The sequence below is a fragment of the Charadrius vociferus genome, unplaced genomic scaffold, assembly GCF_000708025.1.
Source record: "Charadrius vociferus isolate BGI_N301 unplaced genomic scaffold, ASM70802v2 scaffold447, whole genome shotgun sequence".
In the NCBI taxonomy this organism is placed as follows: domain Eukaryota; kingdom Metazoa; phylum Chordata; class Aves; order Charadriiformes; family Charadriidae; genus Charadrius; species Charadrius vociferus.
In genome coordinates, this window is record NW_009649040.1 from 41,984 (window position 1) to 64,090 (window position 22,107).

Consider the following 22,107-nt stretch of genomic DNA (forward strand, 5'->3'; position numbering starts at 1 on the left):
GGTGCCAGAAACCTGTTAGGATTGCGTAGCCGGGCTCTCACTACTTAAAAATTCCCCTGACACACAACATCTGCAAACTTCTGGTTTGCCATAACTAACAGTTTCCAGTTTTCCTGATCAATTTCTGAGTGGTTTCTGAGATTCATTACCTTAATTTGTAGTCACCATGCAACCCTCCCTATGATCCTCTCTGATGATCTTCCTACATACCTTGCAAAGATCAGCCTGTTACAAAATACTGCTTTTTGGAAATAACACCTGCTTGGTAAGACATCTGATGGCACTTTCATGCTGGCTGCAGTATTAAAAACAACAAACATGACTAGTTCCAAACAATTTATTAGGTAGTAATAAATAAAGAGTTTAGCAGAGAGAACTATACAGCAATAAGGCATATTAATACTATTGTTAAATATGCAACTGACACACATTTCAACATTTTTCCTCTAGTTTTCTAACAAAGTGCTATGTAGAGAAGTGTATTTCTGATACCAGTGCCAAGTAATAGCAAGGATGCACTATGAAGGACCTGACTGTTGCATTACTTACCTTAAATAAAATATAACAATCCATGAAAATTTACTGTTATTTTTGCCGGAGAAGTTTAAGTAGAAAAGTATAGCTTGCTAAGAAGATTACAAAATACAAAAGTCTCCTGTTCACTTTTTTTAACTGCTTACTAGTTTAATTTCTTAAACTGCACTTACCGGCAGTAAGGCATGAGTGAAGTTACTACACAACAGCAGTTCCTAACATTCATTTCATCTTTTATTTGAAAACTTAGAGGCAAGTGCTAATTTTTGTTTTTAACTTTTTTACAAAATATTGCACACTGTTTTAGCATGCAGTTTACACGGAAGAAAGAGTCAAGTGCACTTAAAACCCTGAAATACAACCAGAAATTTCAAAGATTTGTGTTATGGATATTATTTTAACATACAAGGATATGTTTCAGACTGCATAGGGTCCTACCTTACACTTGGGACCCAACTTGTTGAGACCCAATCCCGACTCTGCAAAGAGCAGGCAGACTGCTTACAAACTGTATCTGGCTTCCTTACATTATAAATCTTTACTCCTGCATCCTGCACTACTTGTAGCCTCAAGAAACCGAAGTAAGTAATGAGCAGGAAAAATAGTTTAACAGAAATAACTTAGTACCTCCTCTATGAGTTTTCATTACTGCAGATGTGTTGCAATCCAGGGTAAGATTTATTAAACTTTCTGAAGTCCTCTGAGTAAGATTCACTTGTAAATCTGTATCTCCCCCTCCTCCATATACACGTTTTATATTGCACAGCAAAAGTAAAAATCCATTTTTTAAAAAAACAAGCATGCTAAACATTTAATATGGCTTCTGAATGATTTAAAGTATTTCCCTTTTGACATCCTCATGCAATATTTTAGAATAAATATGAATACAAAGTATGAGAAGGTTAAGAGTAAAAATAAAGCCAGCTATAATGTTTGTCAGAAAACAATGAGTTTATCAAAAGTAGTTGCTCAAAGGTCTAACTGGTCTTTTAAGCATACTTATCAACAGTATCTTTAAAATAAAGTGTGTCTACAAAATACTGTAACATATACAACCTCCTTGATGTTCCACAGAATGACATGAAAGGTAAACAGGTTATCTGAGACTTGCTTAATGGCACTGGTAGTCCCATAGTCCTCTGGGAACAAAAGCCGTACTTGATTCATGCTCATCTAACTCAGTAAACCATTTACATTTCATTAGCTTTATTGGTTAAGCTCAAGCCCTACAACAGCTTATATATGAAACACGAAAGTATTTATAAAAATAATAGATATATTGTGTAGTTTTTTTTAAAAAAATAAACCATGCAGCTTCTGTACAAAGGTAAAAAACTGTACAAATTGACTTTTCTGTTGTGTAAAATTCATGTACATGGAAGTCCTCTGTTACGATGAGAAATAAGTTGGTTTTTGCTTAGCCGTAAGATCTGTTTTGTTACTATCGTTCTTTTCCATCATTCATTTCTTTCACTTGGCATTAACTGGCCATTTAATTTCATCAGAAGTTTTACAACGAGACCTGCCTATATAAAGGTATACAATTAAATTCTATCAGCATTTCAGAACTATAACAATTAACTTAAGTATATGACAAATGCAAGTAGATAAAAACAGTAAGTTAGATGGTGCATCATTTTAGAAATACAGACAATAAAACCTAGATTTTTCTCAGATATCAGAAAGTGTTTTTCAAAATATTCAAACACTTACCCTATAACCGCCTTAATATAGAAGAATCAAAAAAAACTACTGTCAAAGTATGCAAGATACTCAAACCTGTAATTTTGTCTCGACACATTTTAATGTGGCATATTACCACTGATGCAGACTACAGGTGAAACAAGCATTTTCCATCAGACATCCACAAACACTACCAAAAGTTGCTGGTAGCAACTGCACTGGAGTTGCTTTATAACACTGCCTTTATAGATCCTCAATTTTATCCAATCTCAAACTCCACTTTGCTTTGACAGTAAAGTTACCAGCTCTAACCCTGTGATTGTCATCATATTTGGAATTACCTTTAGAGTCTGAGGGACTGAGCGCATACAACAAGCAGTTTCAATTAAAAAAAAAGTTTACCCTAATGATTACAGATGCATTTTATGTATTTTGAACCCTAGATGTTTCACATGCCAGAACAAGAAAACGTTCTGAAATATTAAAAAGAAAGTTTTAAGATCATTTATGTGGGGGCTTGGCTTCGACTTCTTTTATACTGTACAAGGGTGGTCAATCTCAAGACAGAATAGGCTCTATCTAGTCTAGAAAAAAAAAAAAAACCTGAACGTAAAGGATGAAAAATGACAATGCTTACCTGTTTGGTATGCACAATAAAGCTCATTTTGTTTTCCAGACTGTGGATTTGAAAACATGTATCTCCATCTCCCAACTGCCACATAAAGCAACCATATTTTAGGCTGAGGAGTAAAGCCTACAATGAAGTGTAGGAAACTGTCACTCAGAAAATATTCTCCATACTTACAAATTGAATTTCCTTAGTTCACTTAGACAGGATTCTGTCTTAAAACAGTATGTTCCACAATCTAGTTGTAGCTTATAAAGTAGTCACGTGGAAAAATACCAGGCTTTCTATTAATAGCACCTTATAAAGATCTTACAAAATCTTGGAAATCTGCACAGTCAAGTTTAACCAAACAGTCAGATGTGAAATGACTACTAGCACAAAGAATTTAAGAGAACAGAATTAAGGTTAACAGTTATCATTGGCAGTTCACTTAAGCTGACCTTTGTTTCCATGTTGAGGAGGTGCAGCCCTTTTACATTTACTCCTACATACACTTTGATAACTTTATGGCTACTTGAACTTGCTTTGGTGAATATCTGTCCTGTGAAAAAAGCTGCTCCGTAAGTAGGAATTTCCCAGCAATTCTGCAAGAACATGCGCTGAAGATGATGCATCTCTTTACTTACACCTTCACTGGTGCTGAGATTCTAGAAATAAAGAACAGTGGCAATCAACAAGTCTTCCCAAATAGTTGTGGTTATTTGAAGAAAATCCATTATTTAGTGGAGTTCCCACAAAAGGAATATTCCCAAAGTGCTTTCCCAGCAACCGTTTCCTACATCTAAATTAAACTCTAGAGCCAAAGAAAGGCTCAGATGCCAAAAGAGACTGAGGCAGGAAGCAGGTGTATGTATGAGCTTAAGAAATCTGAGCAACAGACACCTAACCTCTCTCTGCAGGGCCCACAGTTTTGCCTCTCAGAAGTACATCAGTCTCATCAGGCATAAGCAGCTATGCGCCCATCTGACACTAAATGCATCACAGTCCTTAAAACAAAGCATTCCTTCTTTAAGGGGTCCAATCCAGTCAGGCACAGTAAGATGAACAAGTACCTCTCCCCCCAAAAATATAATATTTTTTTTCTTTTCTAAGCAAAACAGAGGTGCAGATTTCTTTACTTTAGTGGAGCCTTCATTCAGAATGAGACAGGCTTCTGTTTCTCCTCTTCAGTAGAGTGAAACAGTCACAACAAAGGATCGCTAGAGTGCTCCCGCCTCAAAACAGACTGATGTAAAGTACCCTAACAAAGAAAAAACTTTGCTGGGCCACGCACGAGATGAGAAGGCACAGTCACAAGACAGAACACAAGTTAGGGGGTCATGACTGTGGGTGTGGTGGATGGGACCAACCTCTTTGGATTCACGCTCTGCATTACAGCTTATCTGAATTCTGCACTGACATTTTTAAAATGTATGATTATCTTTGGAACAAGAGATTGCAACTCCTTTCCCCTTCCCTCATACCCTGAAATGATGGCCTAAGAGCAAAGACAAAAAAGATACGCTCGTTCTTACATATTATCTGATGCAAGAAAGAGTAGAGACTACTTTGTTATGCCCTCTGCTATACCATAGTCTAAGAAAGACCACCATCATCCCCTACTTCATCTGTATTACAAAGAACAGGAATGATCTGCTGGTTTCTGACAAAAAAAGATGTAGGCACCAAGAGAAAGTTTATGATTGAATAACCTCATCTCAAAAGAGGGGCAAGAACATTCCCTGGGTGCCTCTGCAGTGTTTCCTGGCAGCTACCTTTAGTGGTGCCTGTCAGTTGGTATAGTTCTCCCTCTGACACACCTCACTTTTTCCACCATTTTTTGAGGTTCGTGAATTTAATCTTCAGGTGTCTCTGACCCCGTTTGGAATCCACAGCCCTCAGTTAGCGTCTTTTGCAGAAGTAGCTCAAGTCCACATTTAAAATTTTTGCTCAATGGACTGCCCTAGTCAAATGAGTTTGCATGTGCACACACGCACGCATCAGCAGCGCTATCAGATCCCTAACACAGAAGTTGCAGTGGCAAAAAGGACTTTGTGGATCTATCGCTACAAGCACATGTGAAAATATAAGTCAGAGTAGACATTTTTATGTGTATGCCTGAATTAGCAGTATCCTCAATACACAGTTAACACTGAAGATAAATGAACAGATAAATTATATTTACTTCTAACAAACTGATCAATTGTAACTGTACAAGAAAAACAGCATTCCAACAACCCATCCCAAAAATTCAGAACATACACATTTCTGTCTTTATATACCAGTATTTTTGTTCATTAACTGAGAACCAGAGTCAAAAAAAATTAAGACACAATTTTCTATTATTTGATTATTTATCTCACCTTGTATTCATGAAGTATCCTGTTTGTCCAATGAGGAGCTTTACTTTTTAGTTTAGTGATTGGTACTATAGATTTAAGATTTTCTTCACTAAGAGACAAACAAAGCAGAAAAAAAAGTCTTCACTAAACAAAGTAAGGAGAAAGAACAATGTCTGCCAATTTGTATCTTCAAGTCACATATTGAGCTAACTCTATCTTGTCTCATCAAGTGATAAGCTTTCCTGAAATGTAAGCTAAGGCTTCCTAAGATATAGGGTAATTCTCAGTTAATGGAGATCCAGCTTTGTGTTAAACACTGTGTCATGCATCACGGACATAGCAGGGAGAGGAAATGCTAGCAGCAGAGCATGTGACTCTTACTTGATTACAGACCAGTTCAGTGAATTCCAATTTGGAAGCCAAAATTATATATGAACAGCCATTTACACCGGAATGTCACAAACTCAGGAAAGACGACACCTTATAGATAATCTTCCCTTCACTGCTGTATTCAGCACCACCAAGGACTTGGCCCAATTAACTTCCACATGAAAGTTATAGATTACATGACATGGAAGTGAAGCTATTTATATAAAGTGCCTTTTAAAAACAACCCAAAACAGAAAAACACTAAAAGGACGCCTTTACTAGTTTGCTTTTATGCACAATTAAGACAGTCTCAAAAACCTAGTGATGCAATCTATTTAGTAATTTTTAAACTGCATTTGTCAGTATCTGCACGTATCATCTACTAAGCAAAAACCCTGCACAGGACAATGCATCCAGATCTTTAAGGTCAAGGAAACTCTCATACAAACAATAGCCTGGATATATTTTTGAAATTATCAGTCTTTTAAAAAACATTTGTGTCAACCACAAAAAAAATCAGAATATAAATCTCTCCATCTGTTTGAAGAAGAACAAGTCGAGATATTTTCCAGTATCTTCATTTGAATATGGATGGAAAGCATGCCCAAATGCCCACGAGGCTCTTTATCTGGCCTAAACTGTCTTTCCAAGTAGTCCTGTCTACAGTCAAACACTTCTATTGAGCAGGATCAACTCATAACCACATTGCTGATCTGCCTTAGTGTGGAAAGGAACACCGCCACACAGCTGCTGGGATTCAGCAGGGGCTGATTTCGTATTAAACCCAGCTGCATTTAACTGCACATTCCTGCAGATGGGCAGTCCCACTTAAACCCAGTTCTCCTTATGCTCGATCTGTGTAACTGGAGGCCAAGATGAGTTAACAGCTGAACCTACTGAACAGCCCACTGAAAAGTTTTCCAGTCAGTGAGCTCTTTCACCTAGCTTACTCTGTAATGGTACTCTCTCTACACCTAACAGAAGGAATAGAAATGGATGAACAAGTGCAGGCAGTACAGCCAGCCCTTTCAGAGACAGCCCGCACTTGCATCAGTGTTAAGCGTAGCAGAAAATGCACCCTGATTTACTGACGGCGGAGAATACAACCAAAAAAAGCAAGCCAAGACAGCTCAGTCGATGATGTGAATGAGAAGAGATAAGAAGTATAGTAGCATTCCAGAATAGCACAGCTGCTGTGACATGAATGAATTGAGGTGGAGATCGTAGGGGGTGGAGTGAAGGTGCACACACAGTAGAGAACCGGAATCCTGGTGTGCTCAGATACTGCTGTAGAAATGCACGTGGGAGGAAAAAGCCATATCCCAGAACAGCTCAGCTACTGTTGTACTGGCAAGCAGAAAGAAGGGGAGAGAAAAGCACCATCTGGCAGAGCCCTGCCGGTGCTCTGTTTCTGACCAATTTAGTACAGCAGGTCACATACAAACGAGAGAACAGAAATACTCTCTCTGCATTGTCTGTCTCTTTCAGGGAGGGAGTATAGCCAATCCCAGAAGTTGGTCTAACTGGACATAGTAAGAGGTTTCTTCAGCATTATTCAGAATCTCAGTCAAACCCCTTCATTCACATGAATACTGTTACTCATTTTGGTATTATTGTATCTCAGTATAGACTTGCAGAATACAGAACCTCCATCTCTCTGCCTGGGACTGCAATAATTAAGATTAATATATTTTTCAGACTCCATGTCCAGCTTCTATTAATGCTATGAGGGTTATGCGATTACTCTGAACTAGAGCTCAGTGGTGGATAAAAATAATAAATATGTCATACCTAAAATTTGAGACTTCCATAGTAAGTGCTATCTAAAAATACTTAGCCTAAACCCATAATTTTTAAACACACATACTTACTTTAGAAAGCCCTGTTTATGCTTCTTGCTCTCATAATTTCCATAGACTATTTGTAGAAGCAGACTTGCCAGTGTGATCAGCTTGGCATCAGGTGATGTATAGAAACCTTTCAGTAAATTATATCTGGCTTCATCAAAAAGAATAAGAATAGCCAATGGATCCTCAATCTGTTGAAAAGATTTAAATAATATAATTTCTTCGTAAAAAAAAAAATCACCTTAGAAACTATAAATAAAATTTCTCACCCATTCAGAGACAGAAGACAAAGGTGTGATCCTGACTGAAGTGTACATTTTAGTAATGCTTTGTAATAGAAAAAAATATTTTCATTGACTTAATTCAACACTTCACTGATCTAACACATTTACAAATTAAGGTGACTAGCATACCAGGCCCAATCAAAAGGTTCACAGAAATACTGACATCTGTGGGGTTTTTTTTACCCACGAATCCATTTTGAATGATACGTTTTAATAATCCCATTGAAATTGACCACTTAAATATCTGAAAAATCACAGCAGAAGGAAGAGAAAGAAATGGAGCAGGTTGTTTATAGCTGTATGACAGACAGACAGACTGACGCACAGAGACTTATGATAAACCAGACAGCTGGGAAGGTGAGAAAAAAAGAGAGAAGAGAGAGAGGGCAGGTAGGCAAGAGGGAAGGAGGAACCTGACGACTCAAACTCAAACTATTACAGAAAAGGAGAGGAGTGGTCTGCTTTAGGTAAGTTTGGAAATTACTACAGTCATTAAACACACTGAGCATGGATGGTCAAAGTGTTCTAACTCTGACCATGATTTCATGTTATCACTTCCACGTGCAGACCTTTTTTTCAATTTCCAGTGGAAGTCTCACATCTCTTCTCAGGAAAAGCTGTGAAGTTTCCCTTTGAGGATCCAAGTTTGTCAGTTCAGTGAATATTTCAGGCCAATCTCGAATATGTTGCAAAGGCTTATGATATGGCTTCAGCTGGAGGCCTGAAAAATAACAGTTTTTTTTTTTTTTTATAAATAAACAAACGGAATAACCCAGCACATGCACACACACACATATATATGATTAGATGCTTCATCAAAATGAGTGTCTGAAACTGACTCATTAACAAACATTTTTCCCTATATTTTCTAAACTCCTACATGTATCAAAGGTTTTGAAAATATGGATTTATTGACAAAATTCTCAGCAACAATTCACTAAATGCACTAGTGATGAACCTTTGTTATTTTCAGCTTCTCAAGAGTGAAGTAGTATTCAAAAATTTAATGGAATACCAAGACAGACCTTAAAACCACAATAATAAAACATTACAGACTGTTGTCTCAATTACTATGGGGGAAATAAAAAGTCCAATAATCTTATTTCTAAGGGAAAAATACAGATATAGCTTATAAGTGTATTTGCCATTTTTGGATATATATAAACCATAATCTTTTCAGAACAGACATTATTTTTTTAATCTGTAAAATGTCTTGACTCTTAACAGGCTAAAGTCACGTTCTCCTGTTTATGTGAGAGCTGAGACATTAATTACAGAGCTTTCAACTACAGCCCTACTATGTACTAGAGTCCGTACCTTCAGTTATGCTCATTCGATTACCCTGCACGCCCTCGTGATTTTTGCTTGGCTCTTTTCTAGTAGGGAGGAACAAGAAGGCTGTATCTGCCTCATCCTCACTGCTCTGGCTTTTACGTTGTGACATTTCATGTTATATGAAGAACTTCAAAGGACATGTTATAGTGCAACATCTTTTCACTAAGAATAATCTGTTCACTCAACTTACCCACCTTACGTTCAAACACTGAAAAACTACAAACAAGAAAACTATGATCTTCACAGTTGCACACAAACTGCAAGAAATGCATTTTATAATGAAACTTGTCTATTGTTTTTTTGAAGCTGTAAATCAGAAGCTGACTCATTGTCAAACTTAGGCTACATATCTATACAATTACTTGTTTTTAAAACAATCTATCGGTGAGCTCTTCCCCTCAAACGCAAGGGTAATATTTCAATTATTTGAGTAAAACATGACGTACATATTTAGAAAAGGCACAAGCAGCAAGAATTCAACACTCAAACATTTCTTTTTTTTCCAGACATTGACATTTACGTTTAACTGTTTACAGTAGTCATGCGGCAAATGGCATGACACTGGGAGAAAAAGATTAAAAAGATTAAAATAGAATGAAGAAAATATTTCCTGCAATATTTATAGATAATATTAAAAAAGTAGTCACACGGCAAATGGCATGACACTGGGAGAAAAAGATGTAAAAGATTAAAAAAAAATGAAGAAAATATTTCCTGTAATATTTATAGATAATAAAAAAAAAGTGACAATGCCACTCTAGTGGATAACTGAAAATAGCAAATAAAATTTTAAGTGCAAGGCTTCTGTGTTAATGGCACTATCAACACAGTATCCTACCAGACATGAACTGTGCTTTGTAAATCCATTATAGTGTGCCCCATAGCTATCTTGTTGCAGCAGTACTGTTTAGTGTGTTTTCTGACAACACAACCATTGACTCTTTTGTAATTCTATTTATCTTTTGCTACATATCTCAAACTACAACTACAATATACTTTTTATTTAGATCAGAAATACCAAAAAATACAGAAAATGTAATAATGACATTTTGCATCAGAATTCCCTCCCACTAAATATAGCTGAAAACTTGTTTATCAAAAGAAATTTTGGTGCAAAATACATGAAAATTTATATGATTAAAGGACCTCATGAAAAAAAAAAACAAAAAACATTTATCTGCTTTACTATCATTACCAGTTTTAAATAGCTTAAACGTTGGTAAAAAGAACTACGTGCATCCAATTTCAGATACTCTGGGAAGAAAAATACCACTAAAATCAGGGTAAGTTTGCAATAGGGACTATGACAGCAAAGATGCCCTGTAAGAGAAAGGCAATCTGGACTAGCCTCATCTTGCTAGATGAAATACATTCTAGACACCATGGCGATACTGGGTCAGACCTGCTGGGGCTATCAAAATGATAGCTGAAGTGGAGAAGCTCTCTATAGCTCTGAAAGCACAGTTTGGAGACATCAGACTATAAAGGGTGGGAGTTGATCTACTAGAGGAAAGCTTAAGCAGATGAAATAGAAAAATTTGAAAAATAGGAAAATGGTTTCATTCCTTATACATAAGATATAAAGAATGAGACCTTCAGGGATTACACAGTCTCTGGCAGGGGCAAAGCGTATTAACAGACAGTCCAGATACAAATTAATTCCTAAAGGATGGCTTTTACAAGCTGATAGAAATACGTTAATATAGAACTATTAGAAAGCATGTTTCCTGTTTTCCTAAGAAAATACTATTTTTTCTAAAGACAAGCAGAAATAAAAAAAACTATGATAAACTCTCAAGTATAACGAACTTCCTTGTTACTTACTGAGGTTCTCAGAACAGATCCAGATAGTGAAGTACTGCTGAGTTTCTTGAGACAAACGCATCCCCTCCATTATCTGCTGTACAGTAGTATTGTTTCCATGTTTCAACTCAACAGAGCGATATGACCCATCCATACGATAAATTCGTGCCTTTTCATACTACATAAAAATTTAAACATATTAAACAAAGAACTTGTTAAAATTGTTTCTGTTGGTGCTTCTGAAGAGGAAAGCAATTTTACCATAATTCAGCAACATCCATACTGTTGAGAGAAAGAACATTGTACAACTCCTGCATATTTACCATTTATCCACTATTCTATTATTCTATTATTATCATACTATTGAGGTCCTATGCGAGTTCTTATACTGTGCTTCTTACCACAATAACTCCAAGAAAGATCTTACTGATATTTTGAGGACCTCACTTCTGTTGAACTCAAAGGCAAGCAGGCATTTATAAGTTTTCTGAGGGATTTGGGCTCAACTGCCTATGCATATGTTAAAATGTCCGCCTCACTATTACTGGCAGGTTATGATTGTTCTGTTCATTAATCTATACAAAGGATACCTATTTTTCAGAGGGAAGCACCACCCTTTACACAGACCCAAGTACAATAAGAATACAGTCTCACTAAGATCTTTTACCACTTCTATAATATTACTAAAAAGAAATCATTTTCCCCTTCAGAACTCCCATAGCTTTCACCGAATTGCACGTGGGCTCAGAGTATGCTTCCTGAAAGATGTACGTAAATGTAAATCAGGTGCTTAAAGCATATACACACAAGTCATAAATCAATTAAACTTCTTGTTTTCATCTAACAGGTTAAATGTTTCAGCTGCTTAAATAAAAAGTTGCAGGAATTTGTTATTTCCCTTCTTCAAATCTACTTAGTCATCAAGAACTGAGACATCAATCCTAAAAAATTCTGAAAAATGCCTTGGAAAATGACAACTGACTGAAAATGAGGCTGGAATGGAAAACATCAGTCTATTTTTGCTGCAGTAGTCACTGTGACTCCTATTGCAGTAACTGCTATAATTTTTCTTAATGTATTAATTCAACGGTAATAAGCGACAACATAGTATCACCTATTACGCTGTGAAATCTACTTAAAATGTGTGCGTTAGTCTTTTAGAGTCATTAGACACACATGTGCCATTTGATCATAATTTGCATAATAATATCACTAAAATAGAGGAGGTCAATTCCTTCATTAATTATTTTGGAAGATTCATTCATATAGGGTGAAATGAACATAATTTAAAACGTCTTGAAAAACTGACAGGTTTACTGCCACCTACCTACAGAGATACAAGTTGCAACTGAAGTCAAAGAAAAGAAACAAGTGGTTTTATTTCATTTGGCTAATTTTAAATCTACTTCACAACGACAGGAATTGCATCATAAATTTTGTTTACTATCTTGGCTAGATCGCCACTGACTGCTAAGGAAGCCTACACTGGTGCAAAGCCTATTTTGTAGAAGCCTACATTTAGCCAGCTGAATGCTCCTGTTTATCCACATATAAGATGAAAATGCATAAAGCAAGTAGACATAAAATGGGTAGCTGATGGGATGCTCCTACAAGTAAATCAAAACGTCATTTGACATCTGACATGTATTTCTTGAGCAATAAATATAGACAGAAACATTTAAAGACAAAATGTCAGTTTGTCGATATTTACACCAAGAATTTCAGTATACTGCGCATTTCCAGTGGCAGCTATAAGTGAGCCTAGCTCTTCTACAAATTTAAGTGTAGATTAAATATAAACTTTAAACTACTTAGAAAATAAACTCATACCGGTTTATTTATGGCTTCCTTCAGAAGTTTTGCAGTTTCTTCCCACTCATTTTGTTTGTTCTCTTCACAGACATTCAGTGGAGATCTTCCTTGTTGATCAGTAATGTGCTACAAACAAACAGGAACACTGATAATACATTGTTTTCACTGGAGACAGGTAAACATTTATGCATTTTTTGAGATAATTACAATCCTTGATCCTAGGGTTCAAACATTTAATTGATACATATAACAGGAAAAGTAGAGGTAACTAAAAATATTTAACCATTTTTAGAAACCTCTCAACAGGATCATTGTGTTTACACATTATGATCTGGACACAAAATATTTCACACACACAAGATAGAAACTGTTGCTAAAATTTTTATTTCAATACACAAACGAACTTACTCTGTCAATTTCTGGATGATTTAGTAGAATTTGTACTATTTCAGCATGCCCACCTCCAGCAGCAAAATGAAGCGGAGAGCTAAGTTGGCCATTCAAAAGATTTGGATTGCATTTCCCTTTCTCCAACAGCATTCGAGTGGCTTCAACTTTTCCATACCTACAGACAGGTTTAAAGCAGAACAGATATAGCAAAGGTAAAATAAAATCTTTTTTCACATAGTCCTAAATATGGAAAAGTGTATTTCCATGCTCATGAGTTTTTAGCTTTGAAATTACACCAAAGACAATGGAGCATTTATAAGTTTGTAGAAATTAGTATCAGTTCGGCACTTCTTTGGTAACCATTGGTGTAGTAACCATTTGTTGGATTAATTATAGCCAAACTGAACCCTGCTTTAAACTAGCTAATTTTGGGTAGCTGTAGCAATTCAGTTATGGCAAAACAGAGTTCAGCCTTGTCTGAAAAAAAAAAAAAATAAATCTGTGTGAGAATCAAAGTAAATCTTCCGATTGTCATGCAGATGGATCCCGAGTACTCTCAAGCCTCACGCTCATAACTAGTAAATTTTGTGTATACTGTTTATGCAAACTTTCTGACAAACACTAAAAATCAGATTTTTTTTTTAATATCTGAATTTGATTTTCATGTTATTCATATCATCAAATACTACTATACATACAGAACTCTAACTTGCATAAAGAGAAAGTAAAAGCATTTTTATGACAACTGAGGAAAGCTCTCAAGCACCTACAGATTAAATCGTAACAGAGTTATAGTCAGACCAGACAAGTTGACCTCTACAGATCACTTAGTCCAGCTTCCCACTCAAAGCTTGACTACCACCAAAACGTGCTCAGGTCAGCTATTACTGTGCTGTAGAACTGCTTACAGCCTTTAACCAACAAAGACTGTAAAAGTTACCACACTAAACTATATCCAGTGTCTCTAACAGGGATTAGAACAGACACTTCAGGACAGAAATAAGAGGCAATAGATAAGTGTTTGATGATACGATCTCCACACCTGGTCTCCTCTGAAACCATTCAGATTGAAATTATCTAAAAACCTGAAGCAATCTTTCTCTTCAGAAGGTTAACACTAACATATCTTAGAGTCAAAGTGTAAAAAAGTCTAGAGGTTTTTTTATTTCTCATTTTTGAGTTTGTATGTTAAATTACATAAATTATTAGCGCTAAAGAATCATGATAGCAAGAATGCATTTGATTGGCAAAACTATATTCATCTGACTCACCAGCATGCATAATGTATAGGTGCCCAGTGGTCACTATCTAATTGATTAACAGAAAACTTTTTATCCAGAAGGTGGCCTAGTAAATCAGAGTCGCCTTCGCAAGCACTGCGGTGAAGAGGGAAATCATCTACCCACTGGTGTTCCCTATGAATTAAAAGAGGAAACAGGAGGAAAACACAATTCATAAATATTTCAATAGTTGAGAACATCAACTTTTTTTTAAATTACTAACATAGCACTAACTGTAGATCTACGTGAAGAATAAAAATTAAGCTCATGCATCTAAAAATGTGCCAGTATTCACACAACTAGTATTTTCATTGTGCAGTAGTCAAGCCACAACTGTATTAATTATGCTAAGAAATACATCCCTAATGTTTATAATTTAAACCTTTCTTGATCTGTCCCTTACTGTGTTTCAGTACTTACAGATTTCAAATAGAGGTTTTTTAAATATGTATTTATACAGTAAAGTCCTGAAGTTCATAGGAAACTCATTCTGACCAAGTCTACCAAGTACTACTGTAATATAACAAAATAAAATTAACCGTTAACGAAAAAGGAATGTAACATAATACTTGTCCTCTGTGACACTGCTCATGCTACGTTGCCACTTTTCTCTTTTAGGAATCTGAATCTTTGAGTAGTCTGGAGCTCCAAGGCCAAAGTACGGATTTATTACCACTTTGTCAACCTGTGAAGACATAATTTAAACACAACTGAAAACATATCTTACTGAGATATGGCTAAACAATCCCCCATCCAGGCTGGGTATTGTCTTAAGTTATGATAGTAATATTTTATAACTAAAGACAATGGTGTTCAAATGTGAGGATTGGAAAAACATTTAGCAGTAAGTGTGCAATAAAGAAATCGGATTATATTAAACATAAAGCACACACTCACATCAAATAATTGAATGAATTGTAAAATGAAAACACATGTAGGTTCCACAAATATAAAATGAAAGTACAGTTCTTACCCTATTGGTATACTGAAGGTCAGATCCAAACAAAGGATTATAGATACACATATCTGCTTTCTCCAATGCCAGCATTTTACTCTTTATTTCCAGGGCAGTATAACCCATGTGTAACGAGCTCTCTGTTTGGCCAGGTTCTATAGCATAGGCAGGGTTTATTACATTTGTTTTAATTCTCTCAAGAGGAGATGGTCTGAACAAAGCTGGGATGGAGTGAGACTGGGTGTGCCGTTCATCCAACCACCTGCAGGAGACAATGGGCAAGTAATTAATTTTCAGGTAGAAAATGACTATTTTGGTCATGCCTGTCCATTATTTTGTTTGATTAGAGGTTGCATGTATGATCATCACACATTTTAATTAAAAAAAACCCCAAACTTTAATTATTGGCACAGCCAATATTATAGCACTAAATTGATCCCCAAATGTGAAATTTTTTCACCAAATGTATTTGAGCAAATGTATTTGCTCAAACACATTTCCTGCGGATGCAGACTCTCAAAGAAAAGGAAATTCTAAGCTAAGGTAAGAGTAACGTTGGTTATAACCAAAAAACTTAACCACACCAACATGTCATTGTTTTGTTTACTTTCAGTTTATCAGTATTACTACTCTCAACGTACAAATTTTGAAACCTTTTTAAAGGAGTTTTTTTAAGGTTGAGTTTCAATATCTGTGCTGACTTAAGCCTTCTAACTCATGTGTTTCATTAGGGAGAGATGGGAAAAGGCAAAAGAACCCAGAAGGTCCAGTTTCCAAACTGCTAAGTCTCTTTCACGTAGGCTACCACCTGCCTTTTCACAAAGCTGTGCTGAAGGTTATTCTCTTCTAAGTGTACTCGTACTGACAGTACAGAAGGGCTTTAGAGCCCTGTTACTCTGAGCAACTGGGGAAAATCAGCACAGTACACCTGCTGCATTTTTTTCCTGCCACATGAGCAATATAACACAGGGCTCAGGACAAGTTATTAATTTCAATTTTTAGATAAATATATTTTCACTGAATTGCTAAATTATTTTAGTATTATGTTGAATGGGGCATGTTTTAACTAAGGGTCTGAAGCCAGGTTTGCATTTAGGTTTCTGCATGTACTTTCTCAGAAGCTTGAGATAAACACGTACTTTGCTGGAATACCATAAATTGCATTCAGGGAATTAGCCTGGAAATATATAAGAAAGAGAAGTACGTGCTTTGGAAAGCTAGATCCACTGACAGACCCAGAACCACGTGTAAGAATGGCAGAACATGGATTTTTAAGTCCCAGATCCAAGCTATCATGTTCTGCAAAAGCTGTATATTTCCTTCACTTATTCATGGTCCCGCTGGCAAGGACAACTGTAAAATTGTGGTCATTGTGCTATAAACACCCTCTTGCCTCTCTGAGGTATTTTCAGGCATTTTGTCTAAGCAGCTGGTAGATAAATTAGTTACGGTAGTTTGAATCTTTGAGAAGTGTTGTTCCAGATTACATACATAATCAATATAAACTATTTTCTATTATACTTCAAAGGCTTCTCTCACAACTGTAAAGCTTGTAACATATTTTAAGCAGAGCTCAGAGTCTGAGGGCATTCATTAAGCAGCAAATAACTATATAATGGCACGATGGTATACATGGAAATATCATGGCTACTAATAGTAAAAACCCTACACACAGAACTTTTTTGGGCAATAGCCTGCAACCTGTAATTTTTCATGTTAGCCAAGAATTCCAGCTAACTTTATGAATGCAAATAAGTCCATACATAAGTACGTCTGGTATTTCCTTGTAAAAAAGACCAAAAAACTGCTTGCATATTTAATTTTCAAACTACTATAAATCTGGCTAAACAACTAATCACCTTTCTGAAAGTTTATTCCATACTGCAAATAAATTCGTATGGTTGGGGAAGATGCACTGCCTTTCTAAAGGGAGGTTTAATTTAAATGCAAATCTTAATGGTATACAATTAACAGGATATTTTTACTACACTGGCAAATACTCCGAAAGATGACAATTATGTCACTTGTAGAAGATTAATCATTAGTATTTTATGATTTTGCAAAACCTTCACTGTGAGCAAGAACTTCCAAAAGGCCACTTGATTTAGATAAGCACACCATTCTTGAGTTTACAAAAAGATTTTTAGAAAGATTGAGAAATCTGTTGTCAACGTTTCAGTTTCTGATAAACACGAAGAAAGTAACATGATATCACAATGATTTTCTTCTTAATAACAAGAATGCTATAAAAACTATGTGCTACATCTACAAATCATCTGGCTTAATTTCTATTTTAATGTATTTTTACTGATGGCATTTCTTACTTATCCAAGGCAATTAGCATTCTTGCAGTAAGCGTAGCAAAATGGGTGCTGGATTCACTGCAGACTCTCATGATGTCTTGTAAACAGTAGAACACAGGGCATCCAGGACTGTATGCGTACTTTGTATTATCTAAAAAGGAAACATACTCTGAAGTTTCCCCAAAAGCACAGACATTTACTTCAGGCTTTTTTAAAAAATACTTTCCTGACAAGGAATTTACTTTGCCTTCTAAAGACTTTTTTCAGCATTCCTTACTCAATCAAAACTGTTTACTGACTTCAATAAGCATTCTTCTCAAAGCACACTGAACTGAACAGGATGTCTTTCTTACACTTGCATTCAATAAATTCTACACAAGTTAATGCATATGTTTTGAAATATAATCAAGTAAACAAATACAGCTTAAAACAAGAGTGTGCTATCGTTACAGAAACAAAGGCAATACATTAAACCCAAGTTTTTTTCCTTAATTTTAAGTAACTTTTTCAAGTTTTAAAGTATTCAGAGAGAGGTTTCCACCTGAATGCACTTTTTAAAGTTTAAATACAGAAAAAGCCTTATAGCATATTCATAAATTTTTTTAATAAGCCGTCAACTGGACTTCTGCTAAAATGCATGCAACTTCAGAAATTATGCTCAACGTTACCTTTCACAACAGTTGGAACAATGTAAAGTGATGCCTCCTGGCCTGCCTTCTCTCCATCAAGAGGAAACTTCTTCATTAACACTACACGCTTTCCTAGCACAGTATTAAAAAAAAACCCAATTAATTAACCAACAAAACAAAACAAAACAAAACAAATCAATCTAGAGTTGGCTATTTGAAGCTTAACAGACTCAATCTTCCTAATTTCTAGGAAGAAAAAATGATTGTTATTCTGAGCTATAATCTAAAGCAAGCTAAGAAAATCTGAATGCATATGAAAAAAATAAAGAACATCCGTACATGTATATACCCATTAACACAAAAAATGACACGACTGTACCCCTTTTTTCATAGCAACTTTCCTATATCCCTGTTTTTTTGTAGCATTCATGCCCAAGCCACGTATCTTGTAGTTAAACAAGATTCTTTTTGAAAAGGGAAAGCACAGCTGCATGCTATATTCCATGTAAGGGTGAATGCTTTTTTCATGCAGTGGTATGACAGTATTTTCCATATTATCCTCCCTTTCACCCTTACAGAATTCAGCATTTTGTTTGCTTTTCTGACCTCAGCTGCATATTTTAGCAGTGGCCACACTAAGCTGTGCACATTAATGCTTGGGCCCTCTGTGAGTCAATTTAAAACTCCAAACTGCGTAACAAACAGACAGGTTTCGCTTTTACTAGGCATTCTTCAGTATGTATTAATGCTATTATGTTATTTCATGTTTGCTGCTCGGCTAGATTTGTTAAATCCACCCAACTTCAGTTATTGCCACCCTCAACATTTTACCATGCACCAAGCTATTCCTTTTCTAAATTGTTAGCACCGCATTGTCTTGTCTGCACTGACAACTTTCCCAGTATAACCTTACTTACAAAGCAGAGATGAGGTACGCAGCAAAAAAAAGTGCTTTAGTCAGTATAGTTCATACCAATCTGAAAACGAAATATGCTGGCTAAACAAATTTTTGCGAGCACAAGAGTGAGGTTGTTTGCTAGATCAACTATGCAACAACAATAGAAAAGAAAATGTACTAATCAAATTACATCTGTAAGCGATTGTTATGCCAGGAATATTTTCATGTAGATACTGTCTATCGAATAATGATGACTCTAAAACAGACTTTAGAAGCAATCAATTCACTAGTTCAAGTCAAGTTTTAGCTGAAATTAAGGATAAAAAAGCCACTTCAGCCTGGTTTACCAGAAGTTCAGCTATAAATCTCAAGTTGAGGTGAAGTAGTAGTACAGACAGGCAAAGTTTCACTTCATAAAGTGCTTTTAATAAGCATTTCATACAGTTGGAAGGTAAAGGGAAACAAAGGTAAATTAAAAGTTTTAGGTGTATACATGGCTTGGGGTTTTTTTGTGAAACTCAAAACATACCTTCTTTTTTTAAACTAATTTCACACTTTTGTACAACCTTTCCATGCCCATTTAATTTAAAAAATATTTTTACAGAGCTATCAACAATAAATCAGATTAATTTTTTTTTTACCTTTAATACCCTGATTGGCTGGTGAAATTGGTTTGGTGGCCTCTAATACATAATCCAAGATGCTCTGGGTTATCTCGGTGCCTCCCTGCAGTTTAGTTTCCAGCAAAACTTTCTTTCTTTTTTTCTTTTGGCCTTCAATGGGAACTTCAAGCAACAAAATCTTTCAAACAATAATGAAACCAAAGAAGTTTAATCACAACTGAAACAAGTGCAGAACTTTTTTTTTTTTTGGTATTTATTATACCACTGTAAAAGCAGTAACAAAATGCGTGAAGCATAGAATGTGGAGAAGCAGGATGGCGAAGTCAGAATGATCTCGGTAACAGTAAGGTTAAAGAGAAAAAGACAAGGCTGCACAAGACAAAGCAGCCCACAGGGCAAAAGGCCCTGAAATTAAATGAAACAGAAAGATATTACAAAACCATAAAGTGTTGAAATACCATAAGGATGGGGCAATGCATAGCAAGTACATGACATACACAGACATTATTTAAGCAACCTTATTGTCAGATTTTCTCTTCCACTGTGTTATTATATATTTATGATGACTTATTTTTCTATATAAATAAATAAATAAAAGAAATAGTTTTACTTCATAGGACTTAGCTCGATACTCCCGAGAATTCAGGCTAGCAGTATTTTTTGGACGAATCACAGCAACATATGCATCTCCAATGTTTTCTGGGTTTCCCATCTCTCCTCCTTATTTTATCACTGGAAACAATGAATAAATGGGAAGTAAAGGTTCAGTTGAAAAAAAGAAAAAAACAATCCAACAACACGCTAAAGTTTAGGATGCAGTAATTATATCCACTGATTCTTTGCATTATTCATTTACTGTTCTTCAGCTGGAAAAATACCAATGGCTGATATAATTCTGCTTCTTTTTCACGAAAGGGGAAAAGCCTACATCATAGATTTAATACAAATAATCTTGTTCTCTAACCCACTTTTAAAATAAAAATAACGTATATTTTTTTCCACTTTGCAACTCTCTTCCCCATTCTGCAAGCCAGACAAAAGGCCAAAGAATTTTAGGACTCTGAAAAATATATAAAATTAAAAAAGAAAACCATTCTGAAAGTGACAAGCACTGTAATTCACAAAATGTGCTATGACAAAGTACTGCATTTCTATGAGTTCCACAGGGATTTCAAGAAAATACCTGATTTTCCTTCCCCTGCCCCTGGAAGTAGAACACAGTCTTGCCTACAGCACAATTAACAAAGCTCATAAAAATAAACTATAACATGGATTCATTTTACTTAGTTTTACTCCAATGGGGCTGCAAACTGGTGTATAATTCCCTCAAACACAGAGCACCTGAAAGGAATACGTCTTTGGTTTTTGCAAAAAGTGGAGAGAGATTTTTAGATTTAAAACTTTGATTACCCTTCTGTTTAACCCAAAGTGACAATTACTATAATCACAACATTTTATGAAAATTATAGGGAAAACCTCCTAAGGCTAAATCACTTCACATATCAGATTTGAGAAAGGTGGTCATGTCTGGCCATTAGCACCTTCCAGCTGATCGTTTTCTTCATCTGCAAATGAACCTCCTTTCATTCCATACCATCAGCAAACACATGCTTTTGCAGATTAATCCCTCCACAAAGATTTTTAGCATTACTGTTTCTAGCTTCTTCACCTCTTCTAGGAGCAATGGAGGTTTTCAGATTCCCATGCCCTTAATCCAGTATTTTTCCTGGGATCGGACTACCTGAAAACATATTAAAAAAACCCAACATAAATAACAGCATGCACCTTTTCACCTTAAGATAAATACATTAGGTAGATGATTTAATGGTGGTAATTGAATAGTAATATCTGAATAGAAAGATCTATTGATTTGCATTACAGTAGCACTAAGAAACATTAAATAAGGAACGTGCTGACTGGTGAGAGCTCACATGCTGGGATGTGCTGAAAGGAACAAGAAGCAACCACCCCTTACGGGCAGCTGGGAAAGCCATGCTCCCTGGCTTTCCTTACATGTACTGGGATGTACTGGGTTTGGGTCACAGGCTTGTGTGGAGGGAACCTGCACAAGCAGGGCTGGGCCACCGGGATGGCAGGTGATGGGGCAGATGAAGAAGCAGCAGGTGAACTCCCTTCTGCCAGTACTCTGCACTAAATCCAGGGTGGGGTGAGGATGTCCGGGACACAGACAGCCCCCAGAGCTGCGACGTGACTCCAGAAAACTCTGGAAGAAGGGTGGGGTTGCGAGGATGTGACAATAAAGATGACCAGCTTTAGAAGGCACCACCAGTGAACCGATCCTCACCAAATCCAGGCGCCAACAACCCGTCCCCATCCCAGCGGACGCAGGTCGAGAGAAGGTGCCTCAGACGGGCTTCTCCCAGCGCCGCCGGCCCCCCTCCCCCGCCGCCCC

The 22,107-nt window shown here is 36.2% G+C and overlaps 1 protein-coding gene across 2 annotated transcripts; it reads right to left on the reverse strand.

Annotated features, from left to right (window-relative positions):
• Positions 1 to 319: 319 nt before the first annotated feature.
• KRIT1 (KRIT1, ankyrin repeat containing) lies at positions 320 to 20,423 on the reverse strand. 2 transcript variants are annotated; one of them, XM_009887905.1, is made up of 16 exons: positions 20,305 to 20,423; positions 19,713 to 19,872; positions 18,213 to 18,305; positions 17,566 to 17,695; positions 15,260 to 15,503; positions 14,856 to 14,971; positions 14,278 to 14,421; positions 13,025 to 13,181; positions 12,635 to 12,742; positions 10,826 to 10,982; positions 8,236 to 8,387; positions 7,407 to 7,573; positions 5,188 to 5,275; positions 3,286 to 3,492; positions 2,855 to 2,971; positions 320 to 2,060 (listed from the first exon to the last, which is right to left on the reverse strand). In XM_009887905.1, the coding sequence occupies exons 1-16, from the start codon at positions 20,404 to 20,406 to the stop codon at positions 1,992 to 1,994; spliced, it is 2,211 nt and encodes a 736-aa protein (XP_009886207.1). In that variant the 5' UTR covers positions 20,407 to 20,423; the 3' UTR covers positions 320 to 1,991. The 2 variants fall into 2 exon arrangements, with proteins under 2 accessions (XP_009886207.1, XP_009886208.1); XM_009887906.1 differs by lacking the exon at positions 14,278 to 14,421 and having other exon boundaries at positions 1,762 to 2,060; positions 20,305 to 20,406.
• Between the last annotated feature and the right edge of the window lie 1,684 nt (positions 20,424 to 22,107).

Coding starts and splice junctions, on each gene's coding strand:
- KRIT1 (XM_009887905.1), bottom strand. CDS start 20,406: ATGGGAAACCCAGAAAACATTGGAGATGCATATGTTGCTGTGATTCGT. Junction 17,696..18,212: donor TGTTCCAACTGTTGTGAAAG/GTAACGTTGAGC, acceptor TTTCCTTTTTAG/ATAATACAAAGTACGCATAC. Junction 15,504..17,565: donor ATGCTAATTGCCTTGGATAA/GTAAGAAATGCC, acceptor TGTCTCCTGCAG/GTGGTTGGATGAACGGCACA.